The sequence below is a fragment of the Pristiophorus japonicus genome, chromosome 4, assembly GCF_044704955.1.
Source record: "Pristiophorus japonicus isolate sPriJap1 chromosome 4, sPriJap1.hap1, whole genome shotgun sequence".
Taxonomy (NCBI): domain Eukaryota; kingdom Metazoa; phylum Chordata; class Chondrichthyes; family Pristiophoridae; genus Pristiophorus; species Pristiophorus japonicus.
Window position 1 is genome coordinate 31,485,294 of NC_091980.1, and position 21,287 is coordinate 31,506,580.

Genomic DNA, 21,287 nt, shown 5'->3' on the forward strand with positions numbered 1-21,287 from the left:
CTTATATGGAGACAGCTGTCTCAGCCAGAGCCCGCCTTCTTACATGTCAGTCAAACCCGATTTCGAATCTAATTGGCTTTTGCGGGGATAGACGACCCGCCCCCTCTACGGGGTCTCCCAGCTCCTGCAGCCTCGCGCTTCCACCTAACTCGCTGGTGACTGAGCCCCGCCCTCCCCCGCTTCCCATTGGATTACCTTCGCGGGAATCCCGCCCATCGCGGCGCAAGGCGGCCCCCGATTGACTGCGGCGGCTGTCAATCAACGCCGCCTTTCTGCTGACAGGTTAGTGTGTGATCCTGCCGGCGCTCTCGGTCGCGGTGCGGGGAGGATTTCTTTATAAAATTAAAAAAAAATACAAAACATTTATTTTCTGCGCGGATTGAGAACCGCTGGGTTTTAAACCGCCGTTTCCCTTCCCCCCCACCCCCACCCCTCGGGTCACTCAGTACTCGCTTGAACCTCGGCCTCTTTCCCCCCCCCCCCCCCCAAACCCCTTGAGGTAAGTGTGTTGTGTGTGGTGAGTGGTGAGTGTGAGGGGGGAGAAAAACAAGCGGAGGGACTGGAGCCGGTGGCAAGGCCGCCGCCATTTTATACAGACAGACATGGCATGGCGGCCTGGCTCGGGCTTCACACACGCCGCCCAGAGTTCGCGTCCTGATCGCCGGCTGCAGCGGTTGGGCACAGAGGGAGGGAATGGGATTGTGCGGCCTTTCGGCCGGGCTCCTCATTGCGGTGCTGTTTGGGGGATTGTTCTCCGGCCTTTGTTCCTGTGGCGACTCGGGTACTAGTTAATGGCCCACCCCGACCCTGCTGCCACCAGAGCCGCTCATCACCCCTCTCCTTATCATCTCCGGGGTTGATGGCGGGCCTGCTGCGCGGGAGGGAGGGCTCTGGTTGTGATGCCATTCCCGAGTCCGCACGTGGCTGGCCCGGAGAGGCTGGCCCCGGGCTCCGGCTGCAGCCGCCGCTCTAAATGTGGTCCCGCGCCGGATACTTCCGACGATTGAGCCCGCTGCTTTTCTCTCCTCCCGCCTTTCTACGTTTTGCGGCCTTGCTTCCCCTCTCCACGTGTCCATCTCGGTCTCACCGACCCCCCCCCCTCGTTCGCGCTGTGCCGATCCCGGCAGCAGAGACCTTGCATCGGTTTATCGAGCGTGTGGCAGGGCGGAGGGAGAGAGGGTCCCAGGGCTGGGCATTGCCTGGCGATCTCTCTTTCTCCTAGTCCCCTTTCTGTGAGTTGATCCCCGATCAGTGGTGAGCTTTTCAGGGCTTTCGGCAAAGACTCTGATTTAAACCTGTATTAGTTCTCGTGAAAATGAATCCTGCATATAGCACTGGATCAATTGGAAAGGGAGAACAATGCCTGCCCTTTGAGGCAAAATGAAAACCCTATTGTCTGATAATGTTACCGCTTTGCTAAAATGGCCAGATAGCTCTTGTCCTCAATTCTTGAGGGGTAGGGAGAGGAGAAACCTTCACAATGTATATGCTTCTTTGTAAATTAGTTATTTGATTGAAACTTGGCAATTCACACTGTTTTGCAATTGACACTACAACCAAAAATTGGAAATGGACTCTCCAGTCCTGCAGTGTTTGCAGAATTGCCCAGGATGGAACTAGAAACTGAAAAGACCTGTTCCTGTCGGTCATGGTAGTTTGAGGAATGGGGAAACAAAAGGAAACAAGTGTGTTGCAGGGCTTTGAGTGTTTCTGATTTAACCACATAACTGGACTTATTTCTCATTATTAGAAGTCCGTAGTAGAAAGTTGTAGCATTTCTCAGTAATTTGGCAATACCAATTTTTGACTCTTCTGTTTGTGTTTTTTTTGTGACATTTGCCTGAGTAATGATTCTCCAAGTAAATCTGTTCATAAGGTGATATGGACAGCTATTTTTTTTTAAAAGTATAGATGTTTACATATCTGCTGACTATTTTGACAAGTGATTACTTTTAAAAATAAAAAGCAAATAAGTTGTGTGAGAATGTCAGTGAAAACCAAAAAGTAATCTTGAGATGACCAATTTAAAGGTACAGACTTCATGACTAGAATAATGCTAATAAAGAGACTAACCTACAACTTCCTTACATAAACAAACCAGGAATGTGGAAAATTGCTGCTTGAAAAGTAAAATCGCCCTTGTTACCTTATCAGCGCTGCCTTTCTTAAAATTGGGCAGGTTGAGTGGCTGTGGCTATGCTTTCTGCCCACGTACTGCCTGACCCACCTTCCATACAGTGTCATAATACAATATAGAATCATCATGGGCTCACTGTGGCATTAATTACTTCGGTGACCTGAAAGCAAAACTGGTTGACTCACCAATAAAGTACTCTACAGTGGAATATAGGTGCATTATGTGATTAGAGTACAAAAGTGTACGTTAAAAGTTGTTATATAGCCTAGCTTATTATCTTATACTTTCACTCTTCCTAATATTTTTGATATCCCATCAATGTGTGGTTCAACTGAATAATTCTGCAAATATGAATTCCAAAATAATTGTGCAGAAAAGTTGATGGTTTCTAAATTCAGAAGAGAGCATATGTTGAGTTTTGAAACTGGTTGCATAGAATTTGCAGCACGGAAACAGGCCTCATCTAAACCTATCGGCATAAATTTCTACTTTATCCCTTGTGTACTTATCTAGCTTCTCCTTAAAGGCATCTATGCTAGATAACTCAACTACTCATTATGGCAGAGAGTTCCACATTCTGACCACTCTGGGTAAAGAAGTTACTCCTGAATTCCCCAGTGGATTTATTGGTGACTGTCATCTAATTATGGCCCTCAGTTTTGGAGTCATGTGTCAAATGCTGACCGCATGTGGCATTATGAGGGTGATAATGTGCTGCCTGGCTTCTGTGGGTAAAATGAAGACGTTCTGTGGGTTATTCTCAATTATTGCCCAGGTTTTTTTTTAAAAAGACTAGTTCTCCTGATGGCTAGTTGGATAAAATTATGGCTAGGTGCAGAGGAACACTCCCATAAACTTCTCCGATCTCAGATGAGCACCCACTTGAATCATTGTGACAGTTTTCCATTTTCTGCTTCATCCTGGCGGACCCCCATTGACTCTGGGGGAGAGTGCCAATTTTATAAATTTTGTGTTATGAATATGTGTCCTCTTGAAGTTAGGTTGAGATTGCCCAATCTTATTTCACGTAGGACTTTTACAACTAACCTCTTCTGCCTGTATAGGCTGGAATCAAACCCAGGTCACGAGAAGTGATCACTGGTCCCCAGCTTCAAAAATGTATTGACTTTTTATAACTTGTGCTTATCAAGGTGAAGGGTACCAGAGCTGGAGTATAGAACATCTTCTCATTTCAGGCACCTAGGATGTGTCAAGCACTTCCAGTTTGGACTTTGTATAGTTAAATGGAGAGTAAAGCTCCCATCACTAGTCCAACACGAGCGGGAGACCTTGTTTGACCAGTGTAACAATCCTTGTGTCTGAGTTTTTATTGCTGCATTCGGAGTAGTTTTATGCTTTTGGCACGAATCTTTGAACTAACTTTAGTTGAACATGGTTGGTTTGTATAACCCTACCATGATGTCACTGTTTATTTTCTAAATTCTTTTTATAGCAATTCTCAGTTGACCAAAGAGATGGTGATGGAGAAGCCAAGTCCCCTGCTTGTAGGGCGGGAATTTGTGAGGCAGTATTACACACTGCTGAACCAGGCCCCTGACTATTTACACAGGTAAGCTAACTTTTTTTTTGCAAACATCTGCTTTTCTATGTAGAATGAAAGCAAGAGCACATTTGTGACTTGAGTCCACTGAAGCCTGGGAAGTGGTTGCTTGGGGTCATTTTGGTGTGGAAATTATGGCAAGAGACAAAAAAGAAATGAGTTCCACTTTCAGGATGAATGGGACCACTTGTTTGATCTGTTTCTGCCAGCTCTTAAAGGTCGCTTTGCCGATTCTTGCCACCCCAGAGTGCAGCAGTTAGCTGGCTGATGGCTAATACTTAAACATGTTCATTTTGGTCATGCCAGTTGCATTCTGAAAGCTAGACTAGAACTACAATATCTTTTAGTTCCTGCAGTTCTGCTCAGTACCTTCCTCCTCCGGGTTGGTGAATTTTATATTTTACTAATCCCTTGGGTCCTCTGCAGAATTAATTAGAAATTGAAGGAAAGTTCTTGCTGGCTCAGACTGTAGCAAGTTTGTAGATTATATTTTGCAAAGGGCCCTGGCACTTACTAACATGTTCTATTTATTACAGATTTGGCCTGGATGATTACATTTAAATCACATGTATATGTAACTGGTGGTCTAACATTAATAACCATTATAGATATGAATATTTAATACAACCTGTTCAATTACATAATGTTTCCTTTGTATTTTTGCCAGACTAAAATTTACAAACTCATTGTTTACTGAAAGATTGTCCCCAACCTAGAATTTTAAGAAAATACCTGTTCTTCCAATACAGAGGCTAATCTATCTGTCAGTTGCAGGCAGTAGTTGCTTCCTTGTACACGAGTGCTCTCAAGCTATTAATGTGGGGTATTCTTTCCATTGTATGCATTTTTGTTGTCTTTGAAGTTCTGTAAATGGATTAACATTTTGCAATAAGAATTCAGTTTTATGGTTTTATATAATATGGCTTATGTTAACTCATTGATGCATTGCAGCTCTGAATTAATTCTAAAATGTGACCGCTACCTGCAGGTAATGTTGTCCATTACATATGGGAATTACTGGTGAGTGAAAATAGCGCTGACACTGATACTCGAGGAGTAAACAGTTGCTGAAACATAGGATCATACAGCACATAAGCAAGCCATTCAACCATCGTGCCTGTGCCGACTTTTTGAACTGAAGCTATCCAGTTAGTTCCACTCGCCTGCTGCTTCCCATAGCCCTGTAAATTTTCTTTTTCAAGTATATATCCAATTCCCCTTTTGAAAGTTACTATTGAATCTGCTTTCACCACCCTTTCAGACAATGCATTCCAGACCATCATAACTCAAAACAGCTAACGATTGCATCTGTTACTTATCTTTACTCGTGTTTATTTGAAATTGACTGCATTAGGGAGTTCTTCCATGTTAATGTATTGTGAATTTTGATAACTAAGGGTGTAAGTTTTCTTCTTTTTGACGTTTGAAGCTTGCATTCAATGGGTCCAAGAATCCATTGACCCTTGGGCAAATAGCTTTTTTTGTGTATATTGGAAGCTTCAGGGATGGAGGTTTTTGTACATATTAAAGTTCTTCCCTCCTGTCCTGAATCCCTATATGTCTTTCAGATTGCATATATATATAAACTTTAAACCAAAATTCTAATTATTATTCATAAGTGGGATACATTCTTGTATTTGATTATTTCTCATGATTGTGCTGTATGTTAAATCCTTTTTGATCATGGCAGAATGACGTACATGTTCATGGTGATGTGCACTTTCTCTCTTACCTTCACTGATGGGGATGTTCCATCTTAAAAAAATAAAAAAAATGTTTTGTATTGTAGGTTTTATGGAAAGAATTCTTCGTATGTTCATGGTGGATTGACTTCAAATGGAGATCCAGCAGAGGCAGTGTACGGACAAGCGGTAATGTATCTTAGCCGGTACACATAATGTATAAAGTTTCTTACAAAAGCATCTAGTGGGTCTAGTGTGTGTGAGATTTGCAGCTGCTTGCTGTATATCTAGGTTAAAACCAGAGTGCTTTTGGCACTGGTTACTATTCAGGGGAAGGATTGCAATTTGAGCTCTGCTACCTGAAACAAGACTCTTGTCATTGTGGCACTTTGGATTCAGTGCTATAAATGCCTTGGCAGACTGCAATCTCCAGATTTTCTTTGAGACCCTGTTACTGAATGACTTAACATATATAGTTGAGGCTTTAATATTCCATTACCTAATAATCCTACTGCTAAAGAGAGCTTGTTCCAATTGTCTTGCTATTGCTCTTGGTATTAAAACTTTTAGTTAGAAATATATTTCCTTGATTTAATCATTTATGTAATGCCAATGTTATTGGAAAATGTGCACTGATACTAATTTACCAATTGGTATGTTCTTGAAATGTCCCAACTTACCTAGTTATTTACCTTTAGCAGTAGGGTTGGATTAAGTAATAAATAAACCTTCACATTGAGCTCCTTAAGACTGACTGACAGACAAATTACACTGCTGTGCTAATGCTACATGTAGATTCTAATTTTGTGTCTACGCAATTAAAACTGATGAGATTTTTCATCAGGGTCAAGTACAGGTGTAGAAACAGAGTTAGCAATACCCGGATAATGAAGGACACACTTAGAGGTGACTGCTCCTTGCAAGTCACTTACTGCTGGATAGTATGTATGTAGACATTCGGTGAGGACAGAATTAGACATGGTTATGACTTTTTTTATTTTCCTCCTCTCCCTCCTTTGTGGAATAATTTGCTAGTGTTCATTGTTTAGGTTGGATGATTGCCGATACTCCTAGAACTATACCCCAGAAATCGCTACAGCCTGCTCATATATGCTCAAACCCCCTGTCATATGCCGCCTTCCAAGACTGAAGAGTCCCATGCTTTTTTAAACATTTTTCCGTGCACTATTCTGACACTAAGGATCAGTCTCATTGCCCTTCTCTGCATCTCTTCCAGCGATTGAATGTTTCCATGTCTTTCATTGACTAGCATTGAGCACAGTTTTCAAGCTGTGGAGTAATGAGCAGAGGATCAGCATGATGGCCTCAGACTTGAGTTCTATTGATTTGGTAACATAGCTCAACATTTTGTTCGCTCAGTTCTTTTCTTTTCGAGGTATCACGTGATTTTAAAGGTAAAATACTGCAGATACTGGAAATCTGAAATATAAATAGAAAATGCTGGAAATAGTAGGTCTGGCAGCATTTATGGAGAGGGACACACAGAGTTAACGTTTCAGGTTCTGACAAAAGGTCACAGACTTGAAATGTTAATTCTGTTTATATAACCTAGGTCTAAACTCTTTAAAACAGCACATAATTCCTATCAAGTGAAAAGGAAGGTAATGCTGCAAATCGGAAGCGGAAACAGAAAATGCTGGAAACATACAGCAGGTCAGTCAGCATCTGTGGAGAGAACAGACAAGATACAGTTCAGATGTGACCCTTCCCTTATTTTCTATTTTGGTAGCAAATTCACATTGGCAATTTGTCTTAATGTAGAATTTTACCAATATGAAGTACAAGAGATCTATGTGCAGGCAGATCCAAGCAGTTTGAAATGTCAAACTTAAATTTAAGGTTTGCCTGGATTGTTTTCATCTGACCAGCCTTCATGTTTAAAGCAATATCAAAATACATTCTTTGTCAATGGTAGGATCTCATAATCTGAAAACTTTGGCTTGCTTTCTTTCTTTCTGTAGGAAATCCACAAGAAAGTTATGTCTCTTCAGTTCCGTGACTGCCACACGAAGATCAGACATGTAGATGCTCATGCTACATTGAACGATGGGGTGGTAGTACAAGTTATGGGTGAGCTGTCCAACAACAGACAGCCCATGAGGCGCTTCATGCAGACTTTCGTCCTAGCACCTGAGGTAAGGGAGCTAGTATTATAATACTGTAGTACATTTACCTTGGGTTCTTTTGAAGTGTGTAAGACATCTGATAGGGAGAGGGGCAATAAGCTTCATAGAAGTCTTCTACACAGTGACTTGCTGAAGTTCTTGTTTTTAAACTTGTTTTTATTATATTTCCATAAGCACAAAATACTTCAAATAATTAAATCATATCTGGAGTTGAAGACTTTGAACCTGGGCAATTTGGTTATTGGAAAACTCATGCTAGTATTTTTATTGGTTACTTTGGTTACCCTTATCTCAGGAGCCTCCTATCAACAAGAGCAGACATTGACGACGAGATCCAACACCGCCTCCAGTGCAGCCTTCGGCCGCCTGAGGAAAAGTGTTTGAAGACCAGGCCCTCAAAACTGTCACCAAGCTCATGGTCTATAGGGCTGTAGCAATACCCGCCCTCCTGTATGGCTCAGAAACATGGACCATGTACAGTAGACACCAAGTCGCTGGAGAAATACCACCAACTATATCTCCGCAAGATCCCACAAGTCCCCTGGGAGGACAGACGCACCAACGTTGGCAACCCCGACCACGCCAACATCCCCAGCATTGAAGCACTGACCACACTTGATCAGCTCCACATAGTTGGCATGCCAGACACGAGACTCCCAAAGCAAGCGCCGCTCTATTCGGAACTCCTTCACGGCAAACAAGCCAAAGGTGGGCAGCGGAAACTTTACAAGGACACCCTCAAAGTGCGACATCCCCACTGATACCTGGGAGTCCCTAGCCAAAGATCGCCCTAAATGGAAGAAGTGCATCAGGGAGGGCGATGAGCTCCTCGAACCTCGTCGCCGAGAGCATGCAGAAATCAAGCGCAGGCAGCGGAAAGAGCATGCGGCAAGCCAGTCCCACCCACCCCTTCCCCCAGCGACTATCTGTCCCATCTGTGACACAGACTGTGGCTCTTGTATTGGACTGTACAGCTACCTAAGAACTCTTTTTAAGAGTGGAAGCAAGTCTTCCTCGATTCCAAGGGACTGCCTATGATGATGATACTTTGGTGCTGTGGCATCTCCTGTACTGTCTAGTTAGCAGATTTTTGCCATGACGATGATGCTCTTAAAACGCAAGGCTTCCTGATTGCTAAATTGCTGAAAGTGTACCTTTCTGCATAATGTGGGCGGGCAGGATCAAAGCTTGTCTATGATGATCACTGGTTACAAAGCATGCTGAAACTCGCTGTCACGGTTCACCTATGAAAATTGGCCACTTGGGTGAGGTGATGGAGGGTGCCTGTGGAATCTATCCATCAAGGAGTCTGTCTTTTCAGAACAGAAAAAAAACAGCAAGGGGGGGAAAAAGAAATCACCATAACCTGATTTAATTTCCAAGCCCATTCTTCAGTGATGCCTACGGTACTGCCCAAGTGTTAAACGTGATGCTCACATTGAACATGGTACAGAGCGAAATGCACAGTATAAGATTTTGTAAGGGGAAGGAAATGATTAATGCTCATTGCTATGATTTGTTGCCACATCTTTTTTCCTCAGGGTTCTGTTGCAAACAAGTTTTATGTCCACAATGATATTTTCCGCTATCAAGATGAAGTCTTTGGGGATTCAGATACTGAGCCCCCTGAAGGTAAGCAAACATTCTTCAATAATTTCTCTAGTTAGCAGTGGACACATCCAGCCATACTGATCCCTCACTAATTATGAGAGTTTCAACTTTACTGCACTTGTACATTTAACCTGTAGTTTGCTGTCTGTCTGAAATGCAGTTGAATAGTATAGTAAACATAAACATGGGTTGTTATGTATGTTAACTGGGTTTTACTGCCGTTACAAGCCGTGTATATAATGTTGGCAGCCATGTTGAATCCTAACTTTGTGAATCAATAAACTGGAGTAAGGTCATGTCTGAACTAGCTCACTGTACTTTGCCTCGTGGAGTTATTCGATACTTAACAATTGGTGACTAGTTAAAAATACGAACTTTCACTCAACCATGTCTGTTGGTATTTTGGAGAGATTCGTGGAAGGGGAAGACTGGTAGGATTTCACTCATCGCCTCGACCAGTACTTCGTAGCCAACGGATTGGAAGGAACAGATAACGCATTTAAGCGCAGGACGGTTCTCCTCATTGTTGTGGGTCAAAAATTTATGGCCTTATCAAGAATCTACTCTCTCCGACTCGACCAACAGATAAGACTTACGATGAATTGTGTACGCTGGTTCGGAACCACTTTAAACCGAAGGAACGCATCATCATGGGGTATCGTTTCTATATGCACAATCGCTCCGAGGATCAGGACATGGCGGAAGTTGTCGCTGACCTGAGATGTCTCGCTGGGCCGTGCAACTTTGGAGCTGCGTTGAAGGTAATGCTGCGGGACTTTTTCGTGCTTGGCATTGGCCACGAGGTCATCCTTCGCAAGCTGCTGAATCTCTCGACCTGAGTAGGGCCATCACAATCGCCCAGGTATGAATGTCCACGGACGAAAACTCAACCAATATCTTCTCAGCATCGAAACTCACTGGCAAGTACTGTGCATAAAATAATATCGTCGGCAGGCAGAGCTGCACATGGCAGGGCCTACTCCGCGTTCGTCCGACTTGTAACTGCTCAAAGTCCGCCATCGGGGGTGAATCAAATCTCGCCTTGTTGGCGTTGCGGGGGCTATCAGGCCCATCGATGCCGATTCAAGCAATACGTGTGCAAAGGCTGTGCAACGATGGGGCATTTTCAGCGAATGTGTCCGCAACCGAGCAAGCGTGCTGCAACACACCACATGGCTGAGGATGATCGATGCCGTTTGATCCACGCTGGACAGGCAACTCAACCCGAGGTACAGGACAAAGAAGTGTATTGGGTACATTCTTTTAACAAAAGTCCTCCAATAATGCTGGAAGTTAAATTAAATGGGGTTCCGGTATCCATGGAATTGGACACTGGCGCGAGTCAGTCAATAATGAGCCAGAGGCTTTCGAAAAGCTGTAGGACACTAAGGCAAAAAGACCCAAACTGAGCCCAATCAATGTGAAGCTGCATACCTACACCAAAGAACTCGTACCAGTCATTGGCAGCGCGGCAGTAAAGGTATCGTACGATGGAGCTGTCTATGATTTATCGTTGTGGATCGTTCCAGGCAGTGGTCCAATGCTGTTCGGCAGGAGTTGGCTTTAGAAAATTAAATGGAACTGGAACGATATTAAAGCCTTATCAGTGGATGATGCTTCGTGTGCTCAAGTGCTGAGCAAGTTTCCCTCGTTCGAACCATGCATCGACAACTTCATGGGAACCAAGGTGCAGATCCACCTAGGCCCGGATGCAAGACCTGTCCATCACAAGGCTCGGGCGGTTCCGTACATGATGAGGGAGAAAGTAGAGATTGAACTGGACAGACTTTAGCGGGAAGGAATCATATCACCAGTCGAGTTCACTGGGCTAGTCCAATTATCCCGGTGTTGAAAAGTGATGCCGCGGTCAGGATCTCCGGTGACTACAAAGTAAGGATCAACCGAGTCTCGATGCAGGATCAGTACCCGTTACCCAAGGCTGACGACCTGTTTGCAACGCTAGCGGGGGGTGGGGAGAAGAGAGGAGAGTCGTTCACCAAATTGGACCTGACTTCCGCTTACAGGAGCTGGTCGAATCATTGAAAAACTGATGTGCATCAACACCTGCAAAGGACTGTTTATGTGCCACAGATGCCCTTTCGGAATTCGTTCGGCGGCAGCCATATTTCAGAGAAACTTGGAGAGTTTGCTGAAGTCCGTCCCGAGAACCGTCGTGTTCCAAGATGACATCCTGATCACCGGTCGCAACGATACCGAACACCTGCACAACCTGGAAGAGGTTCTATGTCGTCTGGACAGATTAGGACTCAGGCTAAAATGCTCCAAGTGCATTTCCCCAGAGTGAGACGGAGCTGTGTTCGTTCCTGGGTCTTCTCAACTATTTTGGTAACTTTCTACCTAGATTGAGCACATTGCTAGAGCCCTTGCACATGTTGCTGAGAAAGGATGATGACTGGCTTTAGGGCAAATCTCAAGACAGAACCTTTTGAGAAGGCCAGGAACCTGCTATGTTCCAATAAATTACTGGTACACTATGACCCATGTAAGCGGTTAGTGCTGGCCTGCGACGCCTCATCCTATGGGGTCGGTTGTGTACTCCAGCAAGCCATTGTATCAGGCAAACTCCAACCAGTTGCATATGCGTCCAGAAGTCTGTCCTAAGACTGAAAGAGCCTATAGTATGGTAGAGAAAGCGGCTTTAGCATGCGTATATGGGGTTAGGATAATGCACCAATACCTGTTTGGGCTTCGGTTTGAGCTTGAAACGGACCACAAGTTGCTCATTTAATTGTTTTCTGAGAGAAAGAGGTATAAACACCAATGCCTCGTCCCGCATCCAAAGATGGGCACTGACATTATATGCTTATGATCATCTGCCACAGACGAGGCACTGAAAACTCTGCTGATGCGCTTAGCCGGCTACCATTGCCCACAACTGGGGTGGAAATGCCGCAATCCACGGACTTGCTGGTCATGGATGCCTTCGAGAGTGAGGGGTCACCCGTGATGGCTCGCCAAATTAGGACCTGGACCAGCCAGGATCCTGTACTGTCAAGCGTAAAAAGGTGTGTCCTAAATGGAAATTGGTCTGCCATTCTCGGGGGAATTGCAGGATTAAATTAAGCCTTATAGCTGCTGCAAAGATGAATTGTATATTCAGTCTGATTATCTGTTATGGGGTAATCGTGTTGTTATACCAAAAAAAGGCAGGGAAACTTTCATGAGATTTACACAGTACCTACCCAGGCATTGTCATGATGAAGACCATTGCCAGGTCTCACGTTTGGTGGCCCGGCATTGACTCGGACTTGGAGTCATGCGTGCATCAGTGCAACACTTGCATGCAACTGAGTAACGCGCTTGTAGAGGCTCCGCTGAGTCTGTGGTCATGGCCATCCAAACCGTGGTCAAGGATCCACACAGACTTTGCTGGCCCCTTTCTTGACAAAATGTTTTTAGTGGTAGTGGACGCTTACTCCAAATGGATTAAATGCGTAATCATGTCGTCCAGCACATCCACAGTCACTATTGAAAGCCTCCGGGCCATGTTCGCCACCCATGGCCTGCCCGATGTCCTTGTCAGCGACAATGGACCATGTTTCACCAGTTCTGAGTTCCATGAGTTTATGACCCGTAATGGCATCAAACATGTCAGGTCTGCCCCTTTCAAACCCGCGTCTAACGGTCAAGCGGAGCAGGCTGTCCAAACCATTAAGCAGAGCCTAAAACGCGTGACCCACTGCTCCCTACAGACACGCTTGTCCCACATTCTGCTCGGTTATTGGATGAGACCCCACTTGCTCACCGGGGTCCCTCCTGCTGAGCTGTTAATGGCCTCAAAACCAGGCTCTCCCTTGTACACCCGGATCTCAATGATCATGTCAAAACCAGAAGGCAATGGCAGCAATGGTATCACGATCGTGCGCCTGTATCACATGACATTGCTTTTCATGACCGTGTGTTTGTCCTGAATCATGGTCATGGTCCAAAGTGGGTTGCTGGCATGGTTTTGGCCAAGGAGGGGAACAGGGTGTTTGTAGTCAAACTGTTAAATGGCCAAACGTGCAAGAGGCACATCGACCAAACCAAACTGCGATTCACAGACAACCCAGAACAAATTGAAGATGATGTCTTCATCGAACAACCAACACACATCCAACCATCAGTTGACCCTTGTGTCATTCACGAAGACGAACCTCCAATCCCCAACAGTCCTGTTGGACCGACTGTTCCGCAATGCAGCAATGGTCCTACTAACTCGCCCAAGCTTGGGTTCGAACTGAGAAGATCAACCAGGGAGCGGAAGGCCCCGGACCCTCTCAACTTGCAAATACAACCTGTATCAAGGACTTTGGGGGGGGAATGATGTTATGTCTGTTAAATGGGTTTCACCTGCCACCGGAGGGTGCGGCTGTCGGAGTCCTAATGGTCACTGGCTGACACGTACAAGCCGTGTAGATAATGTTGGCAGCCATGTTGAATCCTCACTTTGAGAATAAATAAACTGGAGTAAGGTCATGCCTGAACTAGCTCACCGTACTTGGCCTCATGGAGTTATTCGATCCTTAACATAGGTAGTGATATGTTTACCTATAGCATTGACTGGTCATGAAGGCCATGCCAAAAATGCAACAATGAAAGATTTTCTTAATTTGAGATTTTTCAGAAAGATCCTTGAATGGGAAGGCTTTAGAGTACAGGTCCACAGCTTGTTCCAACAAGTTTACTTCTGAATTTTTGTCATACTTTCATTGGTACATTTAACCAGAATGTTGGAATGTTGGCTTTGGATTTTCCTTGCACACATACCTATAAAGTTTATCTTTATCACTTGGGCTATGATGTGTATACTATTTGTGTAATAATGATAGGGTTGTTATAAACCTGTCCTCACTGACCTACATTGGCTCCTGGTCCCCTAATATTTAAATTTGAAATTCTCATCTTGTTTTTATCTCTCTCTGGCCTCACTCCTTCCGTAACTGCCTTCAACCCCCATATTACCCCTTTGTTGCTCTAAATTTGGCCCTTTGTGTCTAGCAAGTACCCTGTCTTTCTGGAATGTGACTAATGAAAAATGTAATAGTTAATGCAACTGTGGTCCTGATGTCACATCAAGTATTGAACGGTATATCATTTTCTCTGATGTGCAGAGATGTTTTGGGGAGGATATCGGTCATTATTCTTTGAAATCGGTGTCTTTTTTGAAGTTTCAAAATGGACGCCAATTACTCTTTTGTCTGACTCTTCAAATACAACCTGATCAATTCTATATGCCCTTTCTACATTTAAGCCTATATTAATTATAAGTATTTCTAGATGTTTTAACCTGCTAGCTTGATATTTTCCAGCAGCAGGATCCATTTTTAGTAAAAACATATCATGGTGGTGGTCCAAATTGATCAGGGACTAGACCAGCTGCTTCCACTGTAGTTCCAAAATGGCTGCTGTGGCCATGATGTAGGATAGGGTCAATCTATATAAAATGTAACTTCAGTTTAGAAAAATAACTGACAAGCTTTGTTCAAGTTGTGCCTAAACTTCAAATCAATAAACTTTGTGATTTTAGTTATAGTATATTCTTTCTCTGCTCCCGCCTGTTGCTGGAGGATCGGATCAGTGGTGTTTGAAGTAAATGGAACCATCAGTTTCCAACAGTTTTTTTTTGTGTCACTATCAATTTCAATATGAAGTGTGTTTTAGTAATGTTTTGATTCCAACTCTGGGCTTTGTTCTGATCTGGTAGGAAAATTCTCCTGAAGAGTAATTTCAGGGCCGGTTCAGTGTTTGAGCCGGGGCCACAATTCAATGTTTGATCAAATTGATCAACTCGCGTTGGAGTGGCAAGGTGTTGGCAACATGCGATGGTTGTATAGAAACTAGTTCAAAGTTAAAACTTAAGATAAATGTTTTTTAAATACGCACTGAGATGAATTTCTCTGTGTACCTGGGCCATCCATTACTCCCTCACCAGCTTAGTTCGTAGGCAGTACTGGCAGCTTTCACTGCTACCTCTTATTCTGATTTGTGCAAAATAAATAAAGAGTTTCTTTTGTTTAGTCTAAATCATTTTGCCACTGGAATGTCAGGATATTAGAGGATTTCAAATGTTCTTCGTTAGCACCGAAGGTTTGAAGAGCTTTATGAATTGGCCGAAATAGCTGACACACTTGATGCATAGTAAGCGGCACCTTTAATTGATTTCTATGGTTATGGAAAATTGCCCGATATAGATTGTTGCCCTCCATAAGCATGGGTGGTGGGTACCGTACTTTCAGAGCATGATATAGTTACCCACTGTTGGTCAGTTCAATGTCTGGAACTACATTTCACTCTCCTAAAGGCCTGAGCAGTGACCATGTGTTTTATCTTAGATTCTGCCAAAGCGATGTCACTGACTGTTTTCTTGCAATTGTTGCTCTCTTGTGAATGAGATAGCAGCTTGAGTAGTGGCAATAATTGAATTGATTTTGAAATAGACCCTTTTACAAACATCTTTGACATGTTGCTTGCTGTTTATAAGTGTTCACTCACCAAGGAATTGTCTCAAAACAATCCACTACATTGAGGAAAGCTTCCTCCTATCTGAAAATGAGGTCATAGTGGAAATGTTCCAGAGATCGTGCATCACTGCATTGTGGTGTTTCATGCATGGATAGATAATGTTTCTCATGGCAGTTAAACATCAGCACATTAGACCTTTAGTGCAATAGCAGTTGGGCATTAGCTAGATTCTTGTGTCAAAGAATAAGGCGCTATACATATTTTCTTTCTTTGTCAAATGGGTGCGGTTCAGGAAGGGGATGTAGCTGGGCATTATACAAACATCCAGCCAACATGTTGCCTCTTTGGGCATTAGTATAATCTTGGGATGCTTTGTATGGTGAGACTCGAGTTGCTTACTGGTTTATTTATTGCAGAGTCTGAGGAAGAAGTAGAGGAACCTGAAGAGCGTCAGCCATCACCAGAAGCTGTCCAAGATGACAGTGGAGTTTACTATGACCCAGCCGTGAGGTAAAGGAATGTTCATTGCTCTACGTTGATATTTTTAGTTTCAAGCTCTGGGATTGCATATTTGGGTTGGTTACTTATTTGAGTTTGGGGCACTCGTTCTGTTAGAAACAGTTCCTACCCGTCATGGAATCTTATTGTGTAGCTTGGACAACTCTGTCCCGGGGAATGAATTAATGGGCAGATTAAGAGGAGTTCTCTGTCTTCATCCTGGTTACTCTTATAATTGAAGTTGTACAAGTTTAATAGTTTTTGGAACTCCGTCTGAGTCACGGCAATTCAATTGCATTTTGGTAAGGGATACAAAAGTATTTTGACACTATGGTAGAGAATGAAGCCACTCTTATTTGTTTACAGATTGTAATAATAGGATTATCCTAGATTTTGGATGTCACGACTATTTTGACATGACGGGTTACAGGTGTACATTATCCTGTGTTTGCAGAGGGAATTAAGTGATCCCAGTGGTTCTTGGGTCGTTAATCTCTCCTTTCTATTCAATGCTGAGAAATGAATAACTTCATTCTTTGCTTTTCCCCCCCAGTGTGCTCATTACTGAAAAGTGATAGAAGAGTTTTGGAAAAAAAATACATACCTTGTAGGGTGTCACAGCAGTCTAGCAATCTGTTCACCAACAGATTACTAGTATTGCTGAGGCGCTACCCCAGGAGGAGTGACAGTGGCTCCATGGAGCACGAACCTGCTGTCCTCTCTCAGGATGACAGCATTCACTCTCCCATCACTGCTACTCTGCCAGTGTCCTTGCTGTTACCTGTCAGGATTGGACGTCACCAAAATCCAGGTCACTGATTGGAGTGTGGGCAGGTACAACAGGAGAAGCAGCAAACAGCAGAGGAGTGGCAAGTTTGGGGCAAAGGAGCGACAAGAGATTGTAGAGTGATGTGATCGGAGCCCTCAGGAGTGTTGAGGGCCCAGGGGGAGCATAGCCCACACTGCGATATGTGCGCGCACTAGATCTGTGCAGCAGAGCTGGGCTCCAGTCGTCTTGGTTAATCCTTGCCATTGGAACAAGACCTAGCTCTGTCAAGCCCATGTGGTGGCTGGTGTGCAACGGCCACCACACGAAAAAAAATTCATGCACAGGCATCTTCCATCCTTCAATATGTAGTTTGGGATCTGGAATGTCAGGTCCTTCATTGAAACACCTGTGAACTCATCCCTTTTTGGTGTGGAAGCAAGTCATCCTCGATACGAGGGACTGCCTAGGAAGAAGACATTATTACTAATGATACTGGATTAATGGTGATGATTCTTGGATTGTTGGACAATAGTTAATGAACTACTTAAATGTGCCAGGATAGATTGGTGTGTCTTGACTTCTTGCATTGTCCAATTACAGTAATGGTTTAGAGGAGCCCTTGGAAGAACACATTGTTGCATCAGAACCAGAACCAGAGCCAACTGTGGAGGAAGTAAAGCCTGAGCCTGTATTGGAGGAGGAAGTTGCCGAGGACCCTGTGGTGAAATCTCCATCCCCTCCACCTGCCGATCCAGCACCTGTTGTGGCTGAGGATTCCAGGGTATGAGCACTTTTTTTTCATTTTGCTATAGAAGCGTCCACATCTAGTTCCACAGTCCACTCATTAGTATTTTTACCTCTATTAAACAGTAATCCTTTAATTGAATTTTTTTGGGGTCGTGATTTTGAAAATAGTCTGCAAAATAGTGAATTTTGCAAATTCATACATGAAATTTTGGTGCTTTTATTTATATTAAAAAAAAAGTCCAACCCTGGTGCTAACTGATCAAGAGATTTTATTTGCTGAATTTACTTTCACTTCAGAATTCGAGGAATCCTGGGCTTCAGGTTTGTTCCTATCCTTGATTTGTGGATTTATCATTAAAGTGACTGTTTGTTTTAATTCACATATCAATAGTGTCAGGCTTTTTGCAATTTGGTGAAGTTTGTACTTTAGAAACATAGTGCAGGAGCAGGCCATTCGGCCCTTCGAGCCTGCACCACCATTCAATAAGATCATGGCTGATCATTTAACCTCAGTACCCCTTTCCTGCTTTCTCTCCATACCCATTGATCCCTTTGGCCGTAAGGGCGATATCTATCTCCTTTTTGAATATATCTAACAAACTGGCCTCAACAACTTTCTGCGGTAGAGAATTCTACAGGTTAGCCACTCTCTGAGTGAAGAAGTTTCTCCTCATCTCAGTCCTAATTGGCTTACCCCTTATTCTTAGACTGTGACCCTTGATTTTGGAACTCCCCAGCAACGGGAACATTGTTCCTGCCTCTAACCTGTCCAATCCCATCAGAATTTTATATGTTTCTATGAGATCCCCTCTCATTCTTCTAAACTCCAGTGAATACATGGGCTGTTACAATTATAGTCAAAGTCTTATCTAAATATTTTGAATAAAGTTTGTTGTTGCTTTGTGCATGATTGGCATTCTTTTTAAACTGTGATAACTTGATCTGGGCTTCTGACTTAAACTTAACTATTATATCTCCACAGACATTCTCCTGGGCTTCAGTAACGAGTAAAAATCTGCCCCCAAGTGGCATTGTCCCCACCACTGGAATTCCACCTCATGTTGTCAAAGCCCCAACACCACAGGTAATGATTAATCTGTTAATGCTGGCAGTGAAGTTCTATTTCTTACAAAAAAATCCATGCCAATTTTCTTCTCCCACTCTTTCCTGAAGCAGTGACTGCTTACTGGGTACAATTCAGTGGGTGCCAGTTACCATTTGGTACTTCATGACAGTGGCCACTGATCATCTGTAGGCCCAATTCTGCCTTCAATTGATGTGCACTTCTGCAATTACAGCAGGGCTTGTGAGCAGGACCCCTATTTTTCCCCTTGCTTAATGCACAGCTGTTGAGGCCCATTGTTGTAAACCTGCTGAAGCTCTAGCACTCAGCATAGATGGTGGATCCAACCTGAAACCACCTCATTCTGTAAGCCTTACAGCGAGCTCAAGGGACTTGAGATCGAATTGTGTATATTTATATTTAGCTTGTGTCCCTGATAGAAACCATCTTGATGTGGAAAATCATGTTTACACTAGGCTGTGAAAGTCGGTACTTTTCTGTTGATAAATGTTATTTGTACCTAATTCTGGGTAAACTACAGCTTATGTATGTACCTGAATTCATGCTGCCGGGTTCTTTTTCATGCATTTGTGATCTCAGTTTTTCTAAAGTGAATGAGATTGGATGTCAGTGGGACTCTAGCAGTTCCACACACTTAACACTCTTGTAAGGTTAAATTAATATTAAATGCTGCACCCTTGGGATGTGAATGCTCAAATTTAGTGTTTTTTTATGATATTTATCTGAATAATTTTTTTTTTTTTGAGAAGTATAGTACGAGAAGAACAGATGGTTATTAAATTATTTCTATTTATAGCCACGACCGGAGACAAAACCAGAAATACAGATTCCACCCCCAAGGCCTCGGGATCAGCGAATTAGGGAACGGCAAGGTGTGCCACCACGGGGTCCCAGGCCAGGTAAAATGCTGTTACACAAGAAGTTTGTGATTGCAATAGTTTTTATTTAGGATATCTGGAACATAAGTCATTACCATATTTAAGTCTCCAAATCAAGCTGAGAAATGTGTACCCAACTTGTGACAGATAGTCAGAACAAACGTGAGGGAATAGGTTAGGAGTGAGCACCACACAATCCTTGTAGAGACCAAGTCCCATCTTCACATGGAGGGCACGCTCCATTGTGTCGTGTGGCAGTACAGGTATTACAATTCTAAGTGGGATAAATTAGAACTAATTCAGCAGCTCAAGAGGGGGCATAGTCATGAGGTGCTGTGGGCCATCAATAGCAGCAGAATTGTTATGCTACCATGATCTATAACTGTTCAAAATTAAGATTGAGAAATAGTTAATTCATTTTGCACAATATAGTTACTTTTATTTTATACTATATGCTATAATTCACTTGTATTAAGTTCTGTAGTTAAACCTAAAATTGAAATACTGACCATGTGTCTGCTATGAGCTATTGTCGCAGTCTTTAAGGCCAGGCTTCCATATGTTTACATTTAGATTTGCTTTATCACTCCTATACTGGAGGCTCAGTATTGTTTTGGCAGTATTGCTACTTTTGTGTCCTGCTGACCCTAAAACACCAATGTTTTTCTGCACAACTTAAGAGCATAAAATGTCAGAATGGAGATTGACCGTGGGAAATGGGTCTTTGAGGAGATGTGATGGCCTTTTAGCCAAGCTTAAAAAGCAAAACAATTGAAGTGAGTTGCTGGATGAAGGTAGGCATCTGGAGAGATGAACTGGCTGTAATGTGTACATCTTGTATGGCCAATGTTATCTCTGTGATTGGCCGTGAGTAGGTTCAGGTTAATGTAACCCTATAAATCTGCAAGCATTTGACTAAATTCGTTCTTGGCATACAGGCACAAGTATTACAGCCTTTGTCTGTAATATTCTAAAAATTCACATTCGTAACGACAACCTCATGGCCCAGTAAATTCCTCTTCCATCACCATCAAGTCAGATGACCAACTCTGGCTCAATGAGGAGTGTAGAGGAGCATGCCAGGAGCAGCATTGGGCATACCTCAAAATAAGGTGCCAACTCTGAAACTACAATACAAGACTTGCATTCATGCTAAACAAAAAGCAGCAGGCTACAGGCAGACAAGTGATCCTACAACCATTGGATCAGGCTAAATGTCTGCTTTGAATTGTGGTGGACAATTAATGAAAGGAGGCGCCTCCATGAACACCCTAATTGATGGAGCCCAGCATGTGAGGTTGAAGTGTTTGCACCAATCATCAGGCAGAAGTATGGAGTGGATGATCCTTCTCTGTCTCTTCCTGGGGTCCCCACCATTAGAGGTGCCAGTCTTCAGCCAATTCACATTACTCCACGTGACCACAAGCGGCTGAGTTCACTGGTCACAGGAAAGGCTACCGACAATATCCTGGCTGCAGTGCTCCAGAACCCTTGGATAAGCGGATCCAGTACAGCTACAAAACTGGCATCTACCCAGTGATGTGGGAAATTGTCCAGGTATATCCTGTCCACAAAGTATGACAAATCCAAAGTGGTCAATAAACAACCTATTGGCTTACTCCCAATCATCAGCAAAGTGATTGAAGAACTTGTCAACAGTGCTATCAAGGGCCACTTACTCATCAATAATCTGATTACTGATGCTCAA

The 21,287-nt window shown here is 43.4% G+C and overlaps 1 protein-coding gene across 3 annotated transcripts in view; it reads left to right on the forward strand.

Annotated features, from left to right (window-relative positions):
• Window positions 1-288: 288 nt before the first annotated feature.
• g3bp1 (GTPase activating protein (SH3 domain) binding protein 1) overlaps window positions 289-21,287 on the forward strand; it is a 36,098-nt gene continuing 15,099 nt past the window's right edge. Inside the window, exons 1-9 of one of the 3 annotated variants that reach the window (XM_070878083.1) lie at window positions 289-499; window positions 3,591-3,707; window positions 5,488-5,569; window positions 7,363-7,536; window positions 9,069-9,159; window positions 16,020-16,113; window positions 17,471-17,651; window positions 18,600-18,701; window positions 19,498-19,600. In XM_070878083.1, coding sequence (XP_070734184.1) covers window positions 3,613-3,707; window positions 5,488-5,569; window positions 7,363-7,536; window positions 9,069-9,159; window positions 16,020-16,113; window positions 17,471-17,651; window positions 18,600-18,701; window positions 19,498-19,600 — 922 coding nt within the window. In that variant the 5' untranslated portion in view covers window positions 289-499; window positions 3,591-3,612. Of the gene's footprint in view, window positions 500-847; window positions 1,255-3,590; window positions 3,708-5,487; window positions 5,570-7,362; window positions 7,537-9,068; window positions 9,160-16,019; window positions 16,114-17,470; window positions 17,652-18,599; window positions 18,702-19,497; window positions 19,601-21,287 lie in introns of those variants that run through there. The other 2 variants (XM_070878084.1, XM_070878082.1) reach the window with 2 other exon arrangements.